Raw genomic sequence first — 20,092 nt, 5'->3', positions numbered from 1 at the left:
TCTAAAAACCTTCATTTGTGCATCACTTCACAAGTTGTTTTTTACCCAAATGTAGATAGATAATTAATCTTTTTTCAGTCCTAGAGTGGCTTACATGATTCTATTGTAGATTCTTTAAACTGTGCATGTTCATGAAGTTGCATGTATCAAAAATGTAACAAGATTTGCCAAGTTATGGCTATGTATAAAAAATGTAACAAAATTTGCCAAGTTATGGCTATGTATCAAAAATGTAACAAGATTTGCCAATTTATGGCTATGTATCAAAAATGAAACAAGATTTGCCAAGTTATGGCAATGTATAAAAAATGTAACAAGGTTTGCCAAGTTATGGCTATGTATCAAAAATGTAACAAGATTTGCCAAGTTATGGCTTTGTATAAAAAATGTAACAAGATTTGCCAAGTTATGGCTATGTATCATAACTGAAACAAGATTTGCCAAGTTATGGCTATGTATCAAAAATGTAACAAGATTTGCCAAGTTATGGCTATGTATCAAAAATGTAACAAGATTTGCCAAGTTATGGCTATGTATCAAAAATGTAACAAGATTTGCCAAGTTATGGCTATGCAAAAAATATTTTGCAAGTCTAAGGTTAAATGAAATATTGTCACTGGCAATTCATTTCAGAAATAGTATTGAAATGAAGTATGCACAGATGAATCAAATGGAGATTGTAGCATTTCATAGTGTATTGGAATTAATGTTTAATTTTTTTGCTTACGTAGATAAAGTTTTAGAAAGTTTCTCTGCTTGATGATTCAAAACATTGCAGAAAGGTGAATGTCCAAGCTCTCTAATAATTTTCAGAGCCTAGCCATGTGATACATGCGATGAGTGCATTTGTCTGATCTATTCAGAGCATACTTACACACTGCTACTCTCCCATAGTCCAGACTGTGATCACATCAGATGGAAGTAAATTGGATGTTCTTTGTTTTGATGCAGATCGTAGCGTACCAACCCTACGGCAAATCAGTGGACTGGTGGGCCTATGGGGTTTTACTCTATGAAATGCTGGCTGGACAGGTAAGTGTTCCTCTGCAGGGGTCGATCGCTATGAATGCATGCAGTAAGTTTTCTGCCTAGTCTTTTATTGTGGACATGCACAAATTACAGACTGTAAAATTTACACAGAAACCTATTTTAAAAAGGTTTGCAAATGTGAAAGTAACTTTAACAAAGAAATATGCAGATACAGAAACAAAATTAGGTTTTCAAAACGTTGAAGTATTGCTAACCAAAAATAAAGAAGTTCCATATCAGTTATTTTGTAACAATAGTGAATATCAGTGCTTATAAAATTTGGACAGTTAATCCCTAGAAGATTGCCCTAACCCCATCCTGTGAAAGGGAAGAGGGTTAAGTATTCTGATACCTACATAGTATACCGGTAGATAATGGAAGGACATGCTTTTTCAGATTTGCCTGATGATTCAAGATGTTTTACGGTATGAATTTATTGTTTTGTAAACATTAAGAGACAACATACAGTACTACGAAGCTCAGAAAAGAAATGCTTTGGATGAAAAACCCAGCATCGCTGAAATTCCTTGATAGTCAATCCTGTTTCCTTTGTAGTTTCGATTTGTAAAAACAAGTCATAAAATCAGCTGAGGGCTCTCAGTGATTAAAAATAGTCTACTGAGGACCATTAAACTTGTTGAAAACAAGGTTTCATTGCCCCAGGCTTCATGAATATGCATTGGATTGATTCGAGTTCCACGGAAACAGGATAGGACAGCGCCCTCACAGCCACCCAAGAGGGATTAATGAAAACCCAGGTGGACAGAGGCTTTAAAGACAAGCCTAGGGACACCATCACTTGAAAATTGAAGTGTGAATGTTTAAATAGGAGAGGCCACTGCCCTGCAGGCAAGCATCAGTCAGACTGCCAACAGTTTCTGGCCTGCGCCTTGTGTACCATGCCTTAGTGGTTTACAAATACCGGTGTCAAGGAAAATTTATTTCAGCAGCAAAATGCTGTAGTCTTGGGCAGTACATGCCCTGGGCATTAGTCAGTGCATGTTACTTGCTGTGTCTGTAGCCATGCAGAACAGTGCATTCAGGTGTTGAAGTGTCAGTGATCAGTGACAATTTAAATACTGTACCAGTTTGTTTGCTAATCAAGTTTTAACATCTTGTTTTGTAATTTAGAAGTAAATGTATGTGACAGTGCAATACAACCTTCTAAACTCTTCGAAAAAAGGCAAAAGTATACATTGCACTCAGGCTTTGCTTGCAGTACTTTTGTATATTATATCGGATACATTGTTATTATTTTTCATACATGCATATGCATCTGTTTATTTCAACACATGAAGACTAGTACAACACATTGAGATGAAATATTTTCATCCATCCATTCTATAATAGTTTAAATGATTTCTTCACTTCATCATGGCATCTCTTTCAAATCTTGAAATGAAGTAGTTTGGATCACATGTGTACTGGAGTGTGACATTCGACTCTGGACTCCGTAAATTAAATGGTCACTGCTTTCTGGGCTGTGTTCATGCTTCATGTCCAGTTCACTTTGAGCAGTATGAATCATTTTTAACATAATGTCCGTAGGTTGTCATGTTATTGTGATGGGGTTGAGTGGATGTTGGACACTAAAAATTTTTCGTTAACGACAAAAAGTCAAAAACTGCTGAACAGACTGTGTTGATATTTGGTACAGATGTTTAGACCATGTTCAAGGTTCCGATTCCTCAAAATGGTGCCAAACGGATCAGCAGTTAGATATATATGGGAATTTGTTGACCCCCTTATTCAACTAATTGATTTTAGGGGTCTTCCATATGTGTATTTTTGGAAGGTACACCAATACTGCACTTTGGACTGTTTTATGAGTTATGGAACAGAAATAAGTGTGAGATGAATGCTAGAAACACGGAGGATGCACTGAATGGAAGTATCAGAGATTTCCATGCTCTTTTGGGCATCAAAAGCGATAAAAAAAAAAATATTTCATATTTTAGATTCTCACATTTGAGACGACCCTAGGCATTTGTCATATTATCTCATATCTGCTCACTTCAATCTTGAGTAAACATCCTTGAGTCAATATACAGACTTTGACATTCACATTCCAGAGATTAACCTGTTCATCCCCAGTTCCCTGTAAACAGGTCCAAGATCACCATTGACAACAACGGGTTTGGGTAAAACCATTGTGGTGAAAGGGTTAAGTCTCCAGGACATCACATGTTACAGTCTTTACTCCTAGACAATGAAGTTACAAGTTTTAGCACCAGCATCTGTCCTGAGCATCTGTCCGTGTATTCTCACAGGAAATTACGGGGAACAGAAAATTATTTGAGAAGTTTCTCTCCTCTAAATAGAAGCTATATTACAGTTAAAACCTGTCATGGATGGATTGCTCTTGAATGATCTGAAACACAGTTATTGCCCATAGCAACAAATCTATAGCAAGATTTATGTTAAGTTCATGAACTTACACAAGGAATTAGACAAAAAGATGACCATGACTTAATTTGCTGCCCTACTTAATCATCTTGCCCCCTTAAATTGACTAATATTTACAGACCTTTTTGTAAAAGGGTGGTAGGTACGATTGGCTTTACGTTTCCAACGCTGTGCTATGGACCGATTCCTGTGGTGGCCTTCTACCAACCTTTTAGCAGTTATTCAGTATATTCCTATCTTAGCTTCAATTATTACTTTCAACATTTATTTCATTCAGATTTCCTTAGCTTAGTGTATAATTTTGTAATTTTTATTACTGTAAACTTAGCTTTACTAACTTATTCTAACTTCATAATTCTTACACTACTGTTATACCTTATGGCCCAAAATTTTTCAAGAGATGCATACGTGATTTTCACTCAACAAACCATTTACAAATATGTCTTCTGCTTTTTTCTCCATATTTATATACATGTATCTTTTCTCATAAAAATGGGCTTAAAATTGCAATATGAAAAATAGTCTTTCAACTATATGTTGCTCATTGACTTCGTGGTCTGTCTAATTCACAGTGAGTGGGGTTGTTGATAAATGCCGATAATACTTGGCGGTCAGTATGTCCAAGTGCCATTATTTTTTCTTTGTTCATATTCCAAGCCTGCCATGGTACATCATATTTGTCGACTATTTTTACATCATATTTGACGCTGCAAAATGTGACATGTACTGTTGCTGTACATTCCAGAAACTAAATCATACTTAGTCAGCAACACATCAATATTCAACAAATCAATATTCAGGAGAAAATTTCTCGTTCTGGGACTCATTGACCACTTCTTGTTTCAGCCTGAAAGAGATTTAACGGGAAATACGTGACCTCACCCAGTGATTTCTAATGAGCATGGGTGACGTCAATGAAAACAAACGGCGAATGCAAACACTAGAACATACCTTGAGGGCGCCCTTACATTTGATGCAAGACTTCACAAAATGGAAACTTGCTCTATGAAGTTATCAGTGACGTCAGTGTAGTATTGACTTCACCTACATCAAATGCCACTGAAGATAAAGTGACCCTCAGAGATTTAAGTTCATATAGTTGTTTTATTAGCTCATATTTGGTTTTATATATAAATACCAAAAAAAGCTTATATGATGAGTCTAAGTGGTGTCTATGTCTGTATATTTGTGGGTATGTGCGGATGTATGTCTGTCACACTCAAAGGCTCCCATACCGCCAAAGCTACCGTCTCAGTATTTGGTGTACAGGTAGATGTAGGGGTTGAGATGTGAATTTGTTCAAATGAACACATCAGTGTCAAAAATGTAAGAAAAATCAAAATTCTTAAACAGGCTTGAAACAGGCTTACTCCACTGACTTTAGTCATTTCCTGTCATTGTCATTGAACTGTTACATATTAACAGACCTGCTCAAACCATAGACAGTAGAGGGGAGGAAGACCGTCTATGGTCAAACTAAGGCAGTAAGGGGGCTAGCTGCCTTTCTGCTATGCATGTTGCTAAAGTTGACCTCCACTACCTAAAGTTTCAGACCTTAATTGCTTTTGTCATTCTTGTTTTTCTAGTTTAAATATTTCTTGTTGTTTATCTGGTTGTACTGATCTGTTTTTTTCAGCCCCCATTTGATGGCGAAGATGAAGATGAGTTATTTCAATCTATCATGGAACACAATGTTAGTTATCCTAAATCTCTGACAAAAGAATCAGTTTCAATATGCAAAGGAGTAAGTACTTCATTGGATTTTCTGTTCCCGTAACAGTCAATTTGTCACTGGAGAGAATTAACTTTGACATAGAAAGTAGTCTTGTATTAATATGTTGTATGAGTATGACAGTTAGGCAGAATTTCAGTCCGTCCGTGGGGCGTGGTACGTGTTTTGATGAAATTCTATGTAACGGATTCACATGAAGCATTATTCTCAGTAAAAAGAGGCAGATATGTTTGTGAAATACATGTGGCTTCTAAGTTTGCTGATGAAATTCTATGTTTTTGCATCAGTTTCTGACCAAGCATCCTGCCAAGAGACTTGGATGTGCTCTGAACGGAGAACGAGATATCAAAGAACACCCGTTCTTCAGACGAATTGATTGGGAGAAGCTATCAGCCAGAGAAGTTCAGCCACCTTTCAAACCCAAAATTGTGAGTAAAACAGTCTGTATCCTGTCCCTAGCTGATTGTGTCTTGGTAGATTTTACTTTTATTTTATCACTTTCGATATGTGTTTCATATTGAGTATTCTTCGTCAATTGATTTATTTATACACGTCAATAATTGGCATTTTATTGTTGTAGCATCGTGATTTGCAACTATCGATTCTCATTGTCTCTTGCATGCGAACTAGATTGTTTTGTCAACATAGAAGCATGAATAGTTAATGATGCCTTGATAGCTTTTGATTACTTGTGTAATGGCTTGTCAGCATGAAATTGATGTATTTTCAATATTTATTCGCAGCACAGATAGTTGCCAAAGTTGCCTGTCAATCAATACTTGTATGTATACTTAACAGAGGATGGAATCTTTTGAAACTCACGAAAACCCACCTTGCTTTAGACTGTTCACTTTAATCATTGATATTAAACCTGCAGTTTGTTTTGCTGTACTTGTTTGTTTCTCTGTTTGAAATTTACCATCACAATGTATTATCATGCAATTTCTGTTCTCTGACAGAACTCTCCCAAAGACGCAGAAAATTTTGACACGGTTTTCACACGGGCACCCCCTACCCTCACCCCTACAGACAAGCTTGTTATAATGAACCTGGAACAGACGGAATTCTCTGGTTTTACCTACACCAATCCATATTTTACTAATTTCATTCATGAGGGTCAATCTTGAGGCATGACCCTAAGTCAGTGGCAACCTAGTCTGTGTGGCAAGTTTGTAGTTGCTTATTTTAGCATTATATTTTTAGATGTTTTTTCAGTATATCAACTAATTTCACTAAAACACCTTCATCCAAAGCACGATTATTAACAGATAAAAAGGACATAAGATGCTAACAACAATGCCCCAACCCTTTTCCCCTCCTATCCCCATTCCATAAAAAGCAAATCAATTCTGAAACCTTCTCTTTCATCTTTTCCTGTGTTAAGAACTTTCATGATATACACACTGCTTTGGTGCCTTAAATACAGGATTTTGTTCATATATAAAATTTTCCAGACATTGCTATGTTAAATCAAATCAAAGATTGTTTAAAAGGTATTCCATTAAGATGAGGAGGTATTAGACATTCTTCAATGAGAAAATGTTCAGAGTAAGGTTGAAATATAGTTACAGGATATTTTTTTCCATAATTGACAAAATTTATCACAGCCATATATAAATATTTTCAAAATCATGTATTGTCAATCAAAAATTCCGTCATCAAATATTTTATTTATTTCATCAATAGTAGCTTTGTCAGCAAGCACGAATGATCTTAAGTAGTGAAGGATGTAATATTTCTTTAAAATATCAAGTATCAAATATGTAGATAGTGACATTTGAAGCAATGGTTCTCTGAATCTTCTAGACACGCACTGGCATTAGGCTTGACTGAGAAAAATGCCAACTGCTATATTCTTTAAATGAGATATCTAGGGCTTAGATGAATTAAGTGTGTGACATCACCGAAGACATTGTGTTTCAATGAAGAACAAAAGGAATATTCTACATTTGATGGCCATTGATAATCTTGTTAATAGGTTGTACTGTTGATGCTGATGTGCTAATCCCAGTATTAAGGCACATAACAGATGCAGTGTGTATGTAAACTATGAACTTCTCTTTCCTGAACTATGTTGATGGTAATGAGGGGATCTCTATTCCTTGAAATCAGATCTATTCTGGTTGTTCTTGGTGATTTGGGAATCGGTGTGCACTAAAAACCCCATACTCAATGCTCGGACAAATTGCAATCTTGTGTCCTGTATATCTACCATTTTATCCATTCTCATATTGACATACTTTTATCAGCTTACCCATTAACAATTCCTCATATCATAATCATGTTATATCATTTCACTCGCATGCTAATCATACACTAACTCACGGAATGCAATCTTTCTGTCCTTTGCTAATTCACTCCTGTCTGTCTTCATACAACAAAACGTGTCCTAAGACCCTACCATTTGGCAGTCCCAGGTAGCTACCTGAAAAAGTTCAAAGCAATCCCATAAAAAGCAAATTACTTGATTTTATTCACAGGATAAAATTTCAGCACAGATGAAAAATAATACCCCCTAACACAAGACCATTGAATATTGAACCTGAACTCTAAAGTATAAAAATTCAAATCATTTGACAGGTTTATTTGCTGACAAATGCAATAGTGAGAAACAAAAGCAAACCACAAAGGATATTATTTTTGAATAAACAGTGAGGTATTTCATTGTTTCAAGTTCTGAAAGACGACGTTTTCTGGAGAATCATTCCAACCTCCAGACACTGTTTAATTTTACAAAATCTCAATACAAAAAATACAAAGTGAGTCTGCTTCACTGTAAATTATAAATACAATTGTTAAGATAGCAAGATGAACATTATTAATATAATAACAGTACAGGTTAAAAAAATCAGATTGTTCATTCTGCTTTAATCACCCGGTACATAATCCTGACATTGATGAAGTGAAATTATCTGTAATTAATCAAGGGTATGCATTCCCTTTTCCCTAAGACTAAAAGTTTAATGTTGTTAGCATTAAAGGAATAATTAGTGACTTTCAACTGGAAATGAAATTCATGTTCTGCACAAAGTTACCAAGATTCTTCAGAATTACCAGTACCAAAATTTTGACAATTGTTGCACAGCAGTGTTTCAGAGTAGGTAACATGTTGAAGTGGATAGAAACATCTTGTAACATTGAAAATACTTTGTTGCAATAATGGCAGTAAAGAAAAGACACACATAGCAATATGTTACAATTTATTTAATTTGTTACAATGGTCAAAAAAAAGCTACAATGTATGCAATAAGTTGAAAGTTTAACCCATAATGGAATTAATAATATCCTATGACTATTTGATACTACTAGATTTTTTGTAGTGCCAAACATTCTACTATAAACTACAACTAACAAATTGTTAATGTACATGTTTTATATTAATTACTGATAGTATATTCATATAGATACTAGAAGCATGATGTTAACAATTAGTTGAAATTGGTAAAAAAAAAGGATATACGGCACATGATAGAAATAACACCGATGATTATGTATTCTAAATGCTTTTTATATTTCTGCTTTTTGCATGTTTTGCTTACTCATGCATAACTACATTTATTACTTGTATAGTTTCAGCCACATTGGTTTATATTTTACAATCTTAAACTTTCAGTTCACCTTCTTGCATGAAAATTAGCTTTTTACTAATAGCTTATAAATTTTGCAATGTCTCTAGACCTGTCCTGCCAAAGGCCACATGAGGATGTGTGGTGAACGCCTTCACATTTTCACCAAACGATTTCACTTTTTGGCAACAAATAAAAAAGCACCATTAAAGATCATATAAAGTGCCTCTGAAATCTTTGTGTGTGCTTTGCTTTCCAAATGACATCAACAGATGATATGACAATATTTTATCAGCATTTGGAAAAGGCCTTGTCCTGTGAAATCCAATATCTTATTCATTACTTTTTCCTGATTTGGCGTCAACTAGACTGACTCTATCTTTATTTTAGTTTGCATGAAGATATACAGGAAGTTGGATTATTTGAGAACGTTTGTGAATTTGAAAAGCTTGAAGTTATGCATATTCTTTTAAAAGCAATGAAAATTTACAACTTTTGGCCCCTTGTCCGAAACTTAACTTTAAATTTACCATGAGAACTGAGGCTTATGTATTAAAATAGTTTCTACTTATTTCATGTTATTTGCTGTTGGTTTTGGAAAAGTTGGCCACAGATTGTCTTTGTTTTAGGATACCTTTGACGGCAAACACTACACACAATCACAGTCACTAGTATTAAAGGGTTTTTTCCAAATGTTGGTGAATGTTGCCATGGTAACATATTTGTTGTCTCAATGACTCACAATCATTTAATTTTCGAATAGTATCAGTCAGTGTTCAGGGTGAAGTTCATTACTGTGATATTCATTTTATGTGGACATTTCAGAAAGACATGAATATTCATATGTATATCTTTATAGTAAACTTTTTATTGTGTCACAAGAGTTGCTTTGTCCATTACTGCCATAGAAATCTCAGTCGGTGATAAATTAAACTGTTTGTTCTTTTTCAAAAAACAGCCTCTTTTTAGCTCCGCTGTCAGCGACGCGGAGCTTATCAAATAGGTTGATTTTCCGTCGTCGTCCGTCGTCGTCCGTCGTCCGTCGTCGTCGTCGTCGTCCGTCAACAATTGCCTTCTCCTCTGAAACCGCAAGTCCAATTGCTTTGAAATTTTAAATGCGGTTCACTTGGGGTGACCTCACTTAAGTTTGTTCAAATCGTGGTGAAATTTGCATATTTGTATTTTTGGGGCATTTTTTGGTGTTTTTGGTAAAAATATCTTCTTCTCTGAAACCGCTTGTCCGATTGCTTTGAAATTTACTATGCAGTTTACTTATGGTGACTTCAGTCAGATTTGTTCAAATCGTGGTGAAATTTGCATATTTGTATTTTTAAGGCAATTTTTGTCATTTTTGGTAAAAAAATCTTTAAAAATCTTCTTCTTCGAAACTACCGGTCAGATAGCTTTGAAATTTGGTACATATGTCCCAAGGGATGATCTATTTCAGATTTGTTCAAATTGTGAAGAAATATGCAAATTTGCATTTTTAAGGCAATTTTTGCCATTTTTGGTCAAAAAATGTATTTCTCAAAAAGTACTGGTCTGATAGTTTTGAAATTTGGTATACAGGTTTCTATAGATGCACTGAGTAATATATATAGAATTTCTGATGAAATCTGTAATTTTGTATTTTTGGGGCAATTTTTGCCATTTTTGGTCAAAAATGTGTATTGCCAAAACTACTCATCTGATAGCTTTGCAATTTAGTATACAGGTTCCTACAGATCACCTTAATGATATTTGTAGAAATTATGATGAAATCTGCGATTTTGTAATTTTGGGGCAATTTTTGCTATTTTTGGTCAAAAAACGTGTTTCTCAAAAAGTACTGGTCTGATAGTTTTGAAATTTAGTATACAGGTTCCTACAGATCACCTTAATGATATTTGTAGAAATTATGATGAAATCTGCGATTTTGTAATTTTGGGGCAATTTCTGCAATTTTAGGTCAAAAAATGTGTATTTCAAAAACTGCTCATCTGATAGCTTTGAAATTTGGTATACAGGTTTCCATAGATGAACTAAATGATATGTATTGAAATAATGATGAAATCTGCAATTTTGAATTTGGGGGCAATTTTTCCCATTTTTGGTCAAAATATGTGTTTCTCAAAAAGTACTGGTCTAACAGCTTTGAAATTTGGTATACAGGTGTCTATAGATGAACTCAATTTGATCTTTTGAAATTATGATGAAATCTGCAATTTTTATTTTGGGGGGCAATTGTTGCCATTTTTGGTCAGAAAATTTTATTCTCAAAACACTACTCATCAGATAGCTTTGGTTGACATGTTCCTAGGGATGATCCGATGTGATATATTCAAAGTATGATGAAATCTTCAATTGTGTATTTTTGCAGCTTATTTTAGCCACTTTTTTCTGGCCACTGCATTGAGCTATCAAAGATTTCCACCTTCTTCATCAACATGTGTCAAAAATAGTTATTCTCTACATAAACACAGCGGAGCTATATCGGCCGCTAGGTCGCTTGTATAACTATTCCAGACATCTATACTATAGTCACTCTTTACAAAATTTTGTAGAGTTTTATTTCATAGTATGTCATGGTACATCGGTACAAATATCTTTGATGAAGAACGTTTTTGCCTATTGAGGAAATATCTAATACACATTTTGTTTTCTTTCTTTTACAGAAAAATCCCCTTGATGTCAGTAACTTTGATAAGGAGTTCACAAAAGAAGCCCCAACCTTGACACCAACAGATAAATTATTCATTATGAACCTAGACCAGTCGGAATTTATGGGATTTTCATACACAAACCCTGAATACGTCATAAATGTTTAACCTTGATAGACTATCTAGGTAGATCAAAGTTCAGAGTTCAAAGGTAAAAGGTCACACTGTGACACTTCAATTTATTCATTGAAATATAACTTATAAGAATTGCAATTGTGTATAAAATATTTCTCCCTCTTAAAATAAATAAGCTTTCTGAACATTATGAAAAGTCCATAGGGAAAATTAAATAAAAATATTACAATCTCTATGTCTTCTGAAATGATCAACATTGTTCGACAATTTCTGAGGATATCACATATAAGTTTAGTCACAAGAAATTATCGTTAGGAGATTGTGAGCCAAGGCATGTATGCACCCCTTCTTTTTACATTTAATAATATTTTCTCCCGCTAGAGAATTGTTGTAAGCGTCAGGATGGCTGGGCTGTTCCTGACTAGGAATTTTTATGCATGGATTAATTTCTATGAATATTGTACATACACATCACATTTATGAACTACGATGGCTATTTCACTTCAAAATTCACAATTGCTAGATTTGTTATGTACATGCTGAGACTCAGAACCTTGTAGCAGGCCTAGAAAACTAATTGAAATGTCAGTGTTATGTGGTAGTGGTGCCTTGACTTTAAAAAGTCCTGAAAGAGGATTTGGTTTAGACAACTCATCTTACTTCAGAGAGTATGAAACTGAGATTTCATGTAACACTGCCAGTACTAGAAGTCATGCAGGGAACAGTTCTGTGATACAAAACTCTGCAAATGGATGCCAGCAACACTTTAGCATTTCACAGAGTTGCTGAGTCTTTGCCAGACAAGTCAAGGTTTTCTGTTCTGACAGAAATTTAAGTGGCCTGACATGACCTGAACCAATGGTGACCTGTTACAGTTTCAAGGTGATCAATTTTGCTTTAACAAGTTTTACTGAAGGTGCAATATTAGTCAGATTAGAGCCCATTTTATCCAGATTAGCTGATGGATAGTCAATCAAGATTACTCACACATCCAATCATTTAGACAACAATTCTGCCCGTATTTTTTGTAAGTGCTAAATCTGCAATCAAACAACTTTTAAATCTTTTTTTTAGAGTTACACTATTCACAGTTGAGACGACTCTCTAGCCAATCACGTAGCGGCTTTTATGGCCATGATTTAGACAACTGCTTGGTTCAATGCAAGAAGGTAATTGGTTTATTGTTTATAAATCTAGGTGACAATTAGAAAGACTTTTCATGATGTGGAAAAGCCTCAAAATGTCTCATGAAAAGTACTGTGTCCATTCGTTCAGCTACTATTCTATCTACCTTTGCAGCATCAGCTCTGTCTGTGGCATAGCAAATCTCACCTGGTATCCCTTACTACAGGGAAATACTTGAGGGGCGGGACAAGGGGTATTAAAGTAGATATGTGGCTAGGGTTCTTATAGTAAAATGCTGGGAATATCAATATTGAGGGTTTGAAAACAAGAATAAATTGCAACAATTATCAGTATTTCTCTGTTATTTCATAACTTTTTTGTCATATGAAATAAAAGTTAATAGATAGAAAAAACAAGGATTCGTAGTGTAATTATCACTGATAAAAGTTCAAAGTTCAAATACTCTCATAGAGAGAATTTCAAGTTGTATAATTTATTCAAGAAAAACTTATAAATAATTAAACTGTACATTTCTTGCCTCTATAATATTGTAATTTATTGCTGTTTGTGAACATAAAATGTGAAATCCGTACATAAATTATACATAGAGTCTTGCAATTTGCACAAATATTCACATAAACTCCTGAAGTAACCTCTCACCTTTGACCCAATAACTCACTGCGGCTGCCCATCTAGAACTTTTCAGTTATTCATTAGATTGAGCAAAACTAAAATGAATCACTCACCATTCTCAAGTTTTACAAATTTTTAAACGTCATTGTATGAAATCAACCTACTGAATGAACAATTCGCACAATTTTTTTTAAAAAGAGAGTTAGATGAGAGGAGTTTGTTGCTGTAGTGTCCATGTACTGGTACCACTCAGTGTATTTCTAAGCATTGTGAGTTAATGCATGCATCCAAACAGCAAATCATGATTGTGTGGAATATCATGGAATTTCTGTGCAATTTGAACATCTGACACTGATCATGATCAAGTCCATTTAGTCTCTAAAGAATCACGCCAATGGAGTCACAGTTGTAGATGGTGTGCCTGTCTCTGGTAATCATTAACAATCTTTGGTTTATTAACAAAATTAAATGAGCTGTAGTTAAAAATAAGCCAGATGAAGGTTATATATTGAGAAAAAAATTTGTCACCAAGCTACACTTACTTCAACATGCGTATGTATCACTTCTTGAAACATTTAATTGTGAATTTCGAAGACTGACAGTCTACTTATAAAATTGCCATATTTTTGCACTTCAAAAAAACTCAAATTTTAATAGCAAGTCACATTACACAATTAATGCACATAGTCAGACAGTTTTCAAGTAAGTCTTTTGAAATCAATTGCCTATCACCTTGTTGGAAAGGTAAAGTAAACAAGTCACAGTATGAACAAACATCACATTTGCACTGGACTAAAATAGGCACCTAGATACATTCAAATTGGGTCATATATGGTTTCAAAATCATCAAGATTGTATTATTACAATTTCAACCGAGAAACAAGCTGCGTTTTGGTACTCAACTCCATTCTTATCTACCCTAGTTTGCCAGATATTGAGATACAAGTTCCTCAAAGCATACATTTTGAATATTTTTTCATAGTTTGTAATTTTTAGTCGTACTTTAAACAGATTCACTTGATATTCTGTCCTTCCTGTTTTTTTATGTAATTTGAGTATTTCTGTAGGGCTGGGTTGATTTGAAAGATATGGTTTTTTTCTAAACATTTGAGTGAATACCCTATAAGCTCTCTTTGAAATTTGCAATGCAATCAATTTCTTACTTGTTCAGATACTTTCTCTATCAGGTTGGTGAAATAGACGTCGGTTGCAATTACAATTGTAACAGCCACAAGCTAACACTCCACAGTTCTGTTTATTTTTTATGTACCATAGCCAACTACTGTCACTCATATAGGCTTTACTGTTCGCAAACATTGCAAAACTCATCGCATCGATTTCAGTTTTGAATTTTGTATCAAACATGACAGTCATTTTGATTTTGTTAGTCGAGCTTTTAATACATTCTGCAACTTTGCCGAAGATTTGAAATTTTTAAAATTTCTGACAATTTTTATGGTGCATTTTAAAAATACAGAATGTTTTTTCTTGTCAAGAATATTTTATACACATTATAATCATTTCACCAATCTGATGGAACACACCTGTACTGTTTCTAGATTGCCTGACTATTCCAAGTGACTTTCTTGTCTATTGTCAGTATTGGATTGCAAAAATTCATAGCGCCCTCTTTGCAAGTTCTAGCTTCACATCGTCTCATTTTGAGACTTCACTCCACCGTATCCTGAAATATATAGCTATGCATGGCCATTGCTGGAACCCTTTTGACGCAAAACTTTGATGTGCCCAAGTTTTTGCTCATCAAGTATTAGACTCATTTAATCACTGTGCTATTCCAGGTGAGGAAACATCATACAAACTCAAAAACAAACAAATCATTTATACAAATGTGTCCAGGTTGGCCTGGGGTACACTAGTCAGATGCACTGCCAAATCTCTAATCTTTATAGCTTACCTCACTTCCACTGGCTGTAATTCAAAAAGGCTGTGAGATACAACAGATAGAGGAATAGATCTGAATCTACTTAGCCCATCTGAAAGTGACATCCCAGAAACATTTCATAAGATGCAGACTGCAGATTTAATTTTCAAACTTTGTTAGACCATGATTATAATGCTCACCATTCCACAATATGTTTGCACGACTTGTAGCTATTTGCATGGAGGGCATTATGACACTTAGACTGATAAACATCAGGTTGCCATGGAAGTATTCCAACTTCCAATCTATGCACTAATTTTCAACAATGTCATTTCTGTATTTTTTACAACTGAGCAGGATATCTTTCTTTTCAATCATGTGTACGTTACTTTCTAGCTTGTCATCTGTACTCTGCATACTAATGTATCATTTCAAGAAGATTTAATAATTTAAGTATGTCTGAACCATTCCTTTTTTTGCATTTATCAGAAGCAATTCTCAAGGTATCTCATGTTTGATGGTTTATTTTAGTCCGTAGATCTCACAGAGAATTATGGTTACATTCTATTTCTCTTTTACACCTTACATGGGCAAACCTTGAACTTGCTTATTCATATTCTCTATGTCCTTATATGGAAAATTGACATGTTTAGTTTACCATATAAGGAGATGTTGATGTAAAATTTTCTCTGCTCATAGCTTTCTTTATTTTGTTCTATCTGTGTCTACTATGATATGTATTTGAGAAATTCTTCAAAAAGGTAAAGTGTAAAAATATGTTTACTTATTCATTTTAAGCGAATGTTTGTACATATGTATGTTCACAATCTTTCAACTTCAGTGTTTACCGACATCGTAATAATGCTGAAGTGTGAAATATCTTATTCAAACCACAGTTGGATTACGATAACAGAACAACATCTTGACTCTTATTGATTCTAACATCACATAACTTATCCTACATTGCTCTGTCTTCAAAGTCTTGTAAATATTTTACATAATCACAGTAGGAGTACAAATACAATGATTAATTCATATGCCTGGTTTCTTTTGGCATTCAAGTTTTTAAAAGTTTTAACGATTATTTTCATTGCTGCTGGTTTAGGATACACCTTTCTTTAAAATTCACATTCTCACCCAATAAGAAGACACAAAAACCTTACTTTTGGACATTAATATTAAACCATAGGAGCCTGCCGTTATTTAGTAAGAATTGGGGGCCTCGAAGCTGACTGCAAACGTTGATGTAATGGAATGTGAAAGTTCCGGTAGGTTATGATGAGATCGTCAGCCGGCAGAGTGGAATCTTTCTTCTAATAATGTTTGGAGAAGACTTGATCTGTGGAGTTGATGTGGGGACATACAGGAACAGTATCCTCACAGTCAGTCAAGGTTTCCCCATGAGTGAATCAAAATTTTGTGTAAGTTATAAAGTGTGCAATTAAAACAAAGTCTTGAAATCCTTGGTAATCAAAGACCTTGAAAGAAAAGCTAGCAATATAATGAACCATACCAAGCGCATTTAAACACAAAATGTTGATCAAGGACAGTATGACGCTCAAAAAAAAAATTTTTCTTTCCATTGCTTGATTTTCAGATGGGAAAGTAAGTTTTATTCAATTTTACCACCTAGTGTATCTGTTGAATCCGTACTGTTACTTGTTATTTCATGATCAAACTTCTGGAATAAATAAACTTGGACATGATTCAAACGAAGAATATGGCTTGGTGTCAATCAGTTATTGTCAGTTCTTTGGAACATGGTGCCTGACAATGCTGTCGAAGAGCCCACAAGATCTTGTGGTTTAATTATTAACCGACTCCATGATGAAATCGCTAACTTCTTGAGACTCTCACTCAAGCCACTGTCCCTTTATCACCGTACTCAAGCCGACAGTACAACAAACGTTCCTGCAAGGAGGCGCTCTCAATTAACGTAAAATCGTGTCTCGCAGGAAATCCCAAAAATAAACGAGTGCACCGCATACCTATACTATTGAGGGCGCAGTATAAGAGGAGCTTGGTTAAGGTCAGCTCAGTGAGCTCCGATATATCTTGGATAGTTCAAATCTTTGCTTTGAGAACTAGACTTGCTTGATTATCTCCGCTGTAAAACAGTCCATCATCCCCGATACCGACTTTACAGAGGGAGACGTCTGATTCGAGGCCTGATCCTCATTTGTCACTTTTCGACTAATCCCGGAAATTCGTGCTGGCGCAGTCCCGCCATGGTGGATGGATGTGGTGCAGGACACAGTTACGCTACACGTCTGCGTTGAGATACTTGTTCATGTTGTTTGGTAATCGCACAGGGAGATCATTGTGATAGCATACTTAGTGAATGGTTAGATTTAACTATCCTGTCATCTGTATTTTGTGTGTGGTTAGGGTAAACTTTGTGAAAACTTTTACATGTTCATGAATTTTCATTTATACAACTTTTAAAATCATTTCGATTTTATCGATACGGTACTATGATTACCATGTTAAAGGGAAGTGGTCGTCGGAACTGCACATGTGCAACTTTCTTGTTTACAAACAATGTATTTCATGCACTATATATAGATGCATCATGTCAAAATAGCTGCAACATTTAAATTTTACGATGTACATTTAAACAAGCATGTTTTAGCTTTCATTAATTGCCAAGGTAGCTTGGATACAGTGTTTATATTGGTTGCAGGGGTCCCTAGCGATTTCTGAGCGCCGTTCCGACGACCAACACCCTTTAACTTTCAGAAATTTGAAAAACATTTCTAATTTTAATCAAAGTGTTATTTATGACTTTCGCGTGATGCAACAATACTTGGGGTGTCTGTAAATGTAGTAACTAGCCATAACGACCAGTAACGACCAGAAACGAGCAGTAACGAGCAATAACGACCCAGAACTAGACAGAACGAGCCAATAACGAGACATAACGAGCAAAAAAAATATGATCTGTCCATAAATTAATCTACAAGCGCAGTTCCCGCCAATCCTGGAACTCCCGCCCTCTACGGCATGTTTGGATATGATGTAGCCCGTTAGGAGAAACGAGCTGCAACATAGCAATTACGGCCAATAACGACAAGAAACAAGCAGTAACGAGCAATAATGAACAATAAGCGGCCAGAACAAGATAGATCGAGCCAAGAAGAAGCAGTAAAGCGCCAAAAAATATGATGTTTTCCTCTAATGGTTTACTCATGATAAGGGACAGAAAAGAAATTATAAGGTGAGAGGGCTGATATTTTTCAATGTGACGCTGAGGAAGGAAAAAAATAGTGAATAGTGAACTTCAAATGTGTTTCCATAAAAAACAGTGATGCACATCAATTTACATACTAAAAAACAAGCAGAGAACCTTTCAAAGACTACTTTTATCTTTTAAAAATAATCACATCATGTAACGTTTTATGTCAACTAATAAGAGATCACATGCCACCATAATAGAGATCACATGTCACAATAATAATTCTGTCAACTGCCTGCAGTGCATTTGTCTATTCAAAATTGAAAGGGGAAATGTCTGTAATGTTCACTGTCATCTACAGTTTGGCGTGTAATTTTACAGAGAATACAATAATGTCAAGAAACTTTATTACAGCCTAATACTAAGTATTTAACATAATAAACATATAAGTGCATGGATATAGCAAGTTTTGTAAGAGAAAAATTGTTTATAGTTTATTGCTGGATTACCATGTGAAGTGGAGTTATAGTTTTTGACTGAAATTCACATATCAAATTTTAAATCTCACATCTTCACTTTTAAACACCACATTCTAATTGACAAACGTTTACAAATGCCAAGATATAGTCAGTATTGTATCGCAAAAAGAGTTCATGCTTTTCTTATAGATTTGCCATATAGTAATTCAACAGTTTGAGTAAAATTAGAAAAAAATCAAATTTCATGCACACACGTGCACTTCTTACCATCCAAATTCAATAAAGTACATATATCAGTTATCAAACATATATAAATGTAGGGATGTCGCTTGTTTTGATGTTAAATTTATCAACAGTTTGCCCAACAGACTCCCGTGTATTGTAATTTTATTTTTAAAATGGAGCCCTCCCCTTATAATTTCTCTCCAGTCCCTTACCATAATCACCGTCAAGGGTCAGAGTTCAGGCAAGCGTGGTTTCATGAATGCAAAACGGATACAATGCATGCTTAAGTATATAAGCCCACCGGGAAGTGACTGTTCTATCTTTTTATATCAACAATACATAAATAAAAATGAATTTTACTTGTTATTCGAAAACTGTTTATCGGGTTTCACTCATACGCCAGGTGTTTACTGAGCACTGCTGCAGATATAGCTGTGAAAATGCAGCGGTACTTGAGGCGTATATCAAACGTACTCGGGTCAAGGGTCATCGCCATAGTTCCTTGCAATGACCCTTGACCCGAGCGTCGATTACGTCACAAGTTCCGCTGCGATATCACAGCTATGCTGCAGAGGTTCTGAGATTGTACAGAGCATGTCAAAGAGGGCGGGATTTCAAGGACAGGTGGCAACTACGCTTGTATTTCAATTAATGGGCAGATCATTTTTATTTTGCTCTTTATTGCTCGTTATTGGCTCGTTCTTTCTATTTCTAGCTCATTATTGCTTACTCTATGAGCACTGTTACTGAGGTTTTTGGTAATACCAAATGTCATAGAGGGCGTGATTTCTTAGCTTGGCGGGAACTGCGCCTGTAGTTTAATTAAGGGACAGAACATATTTTTTTGGCTCGTTATGGCTCGTTATTTGTTCGTTCTGTCTAGTTCTGGGTCGTTATTGCTCGTTACTGCTCGTTTCTGGTCGTTACTGGTCGTTATGGCTAGTTACTACATTTACAGACACCCACAATACTTGTGCATTTTCTAGTGTACTGTTACTATGCAGGTACTGTTAAAATGAGTCATTGACACCTTTTTTCAATGATTGCATTCACGTCATCATTCACA

At 35.1% G+C, this 20,092-nt stretch overlaps 1 protein-coding gene across 3 annotated transcripts in view; it reads left to right on the top strand.

Moving 5' to 3' along the window:
* LOC139150907 (protein kinase C beta type-like) overlaps positions 1 to 16,866 on the top strand; it is a 178,444-nt gene extending 161,578 nt beyond the window's left edge. Inside the window, exons 12-16 of one of the 3 annotated variants that reach the window (XM_070723367.1) lie at positions 952 to 1,032; positions 5,072 to 5,179; positions 5,455 to 5,595; positions 6,127 to 6,331; positions 11,388 to 16,866. In XM_070723367.1, coding sequence (XP_070579468.1) covers positions 952 to 1,032; positions 5,072 to 5,179; positions 5,455 to 5,595; positions 6,127 to 6,294 — 498 coding nt within the window. In that variant the 3' untranslated portion in view covers positions 6,295 to 6,331; positions 11,388 to 16,866. Of the gene's footprint in view, positions 1 to 951; positions 1,033 to 5,071; positions 5,180 to 5,454; positions 5,596 to 6,126; positions 6,336 to 11,387 lie in introns of all 3 variants that reach the window. The other 2 variants (XM_070723368.1, XM_070723369.1) reach the window with 2 other exon arrangements.
* Positions 16,867 to 20,092: the final 3,226 nt, after the last annotated feature.

This window comes from Ptychodera flava, chromosome 15, assembly GCF_041260155.1.
Source record: "Ptychodera flava strain L36383 chromosome 15, AS_Pfla_20210202, whole genome shotgun sequence".
Taxonomy (NCBI): domain Eukaryota; kingdom Metazoa; phylum Hemichordata; class Enteropneusta; family Ptychoderidae; genus Ptychodera; species Ptychodera flava.
This window is presented reverse-complemented; position numbering and strand designations above follow the sequence as displayed.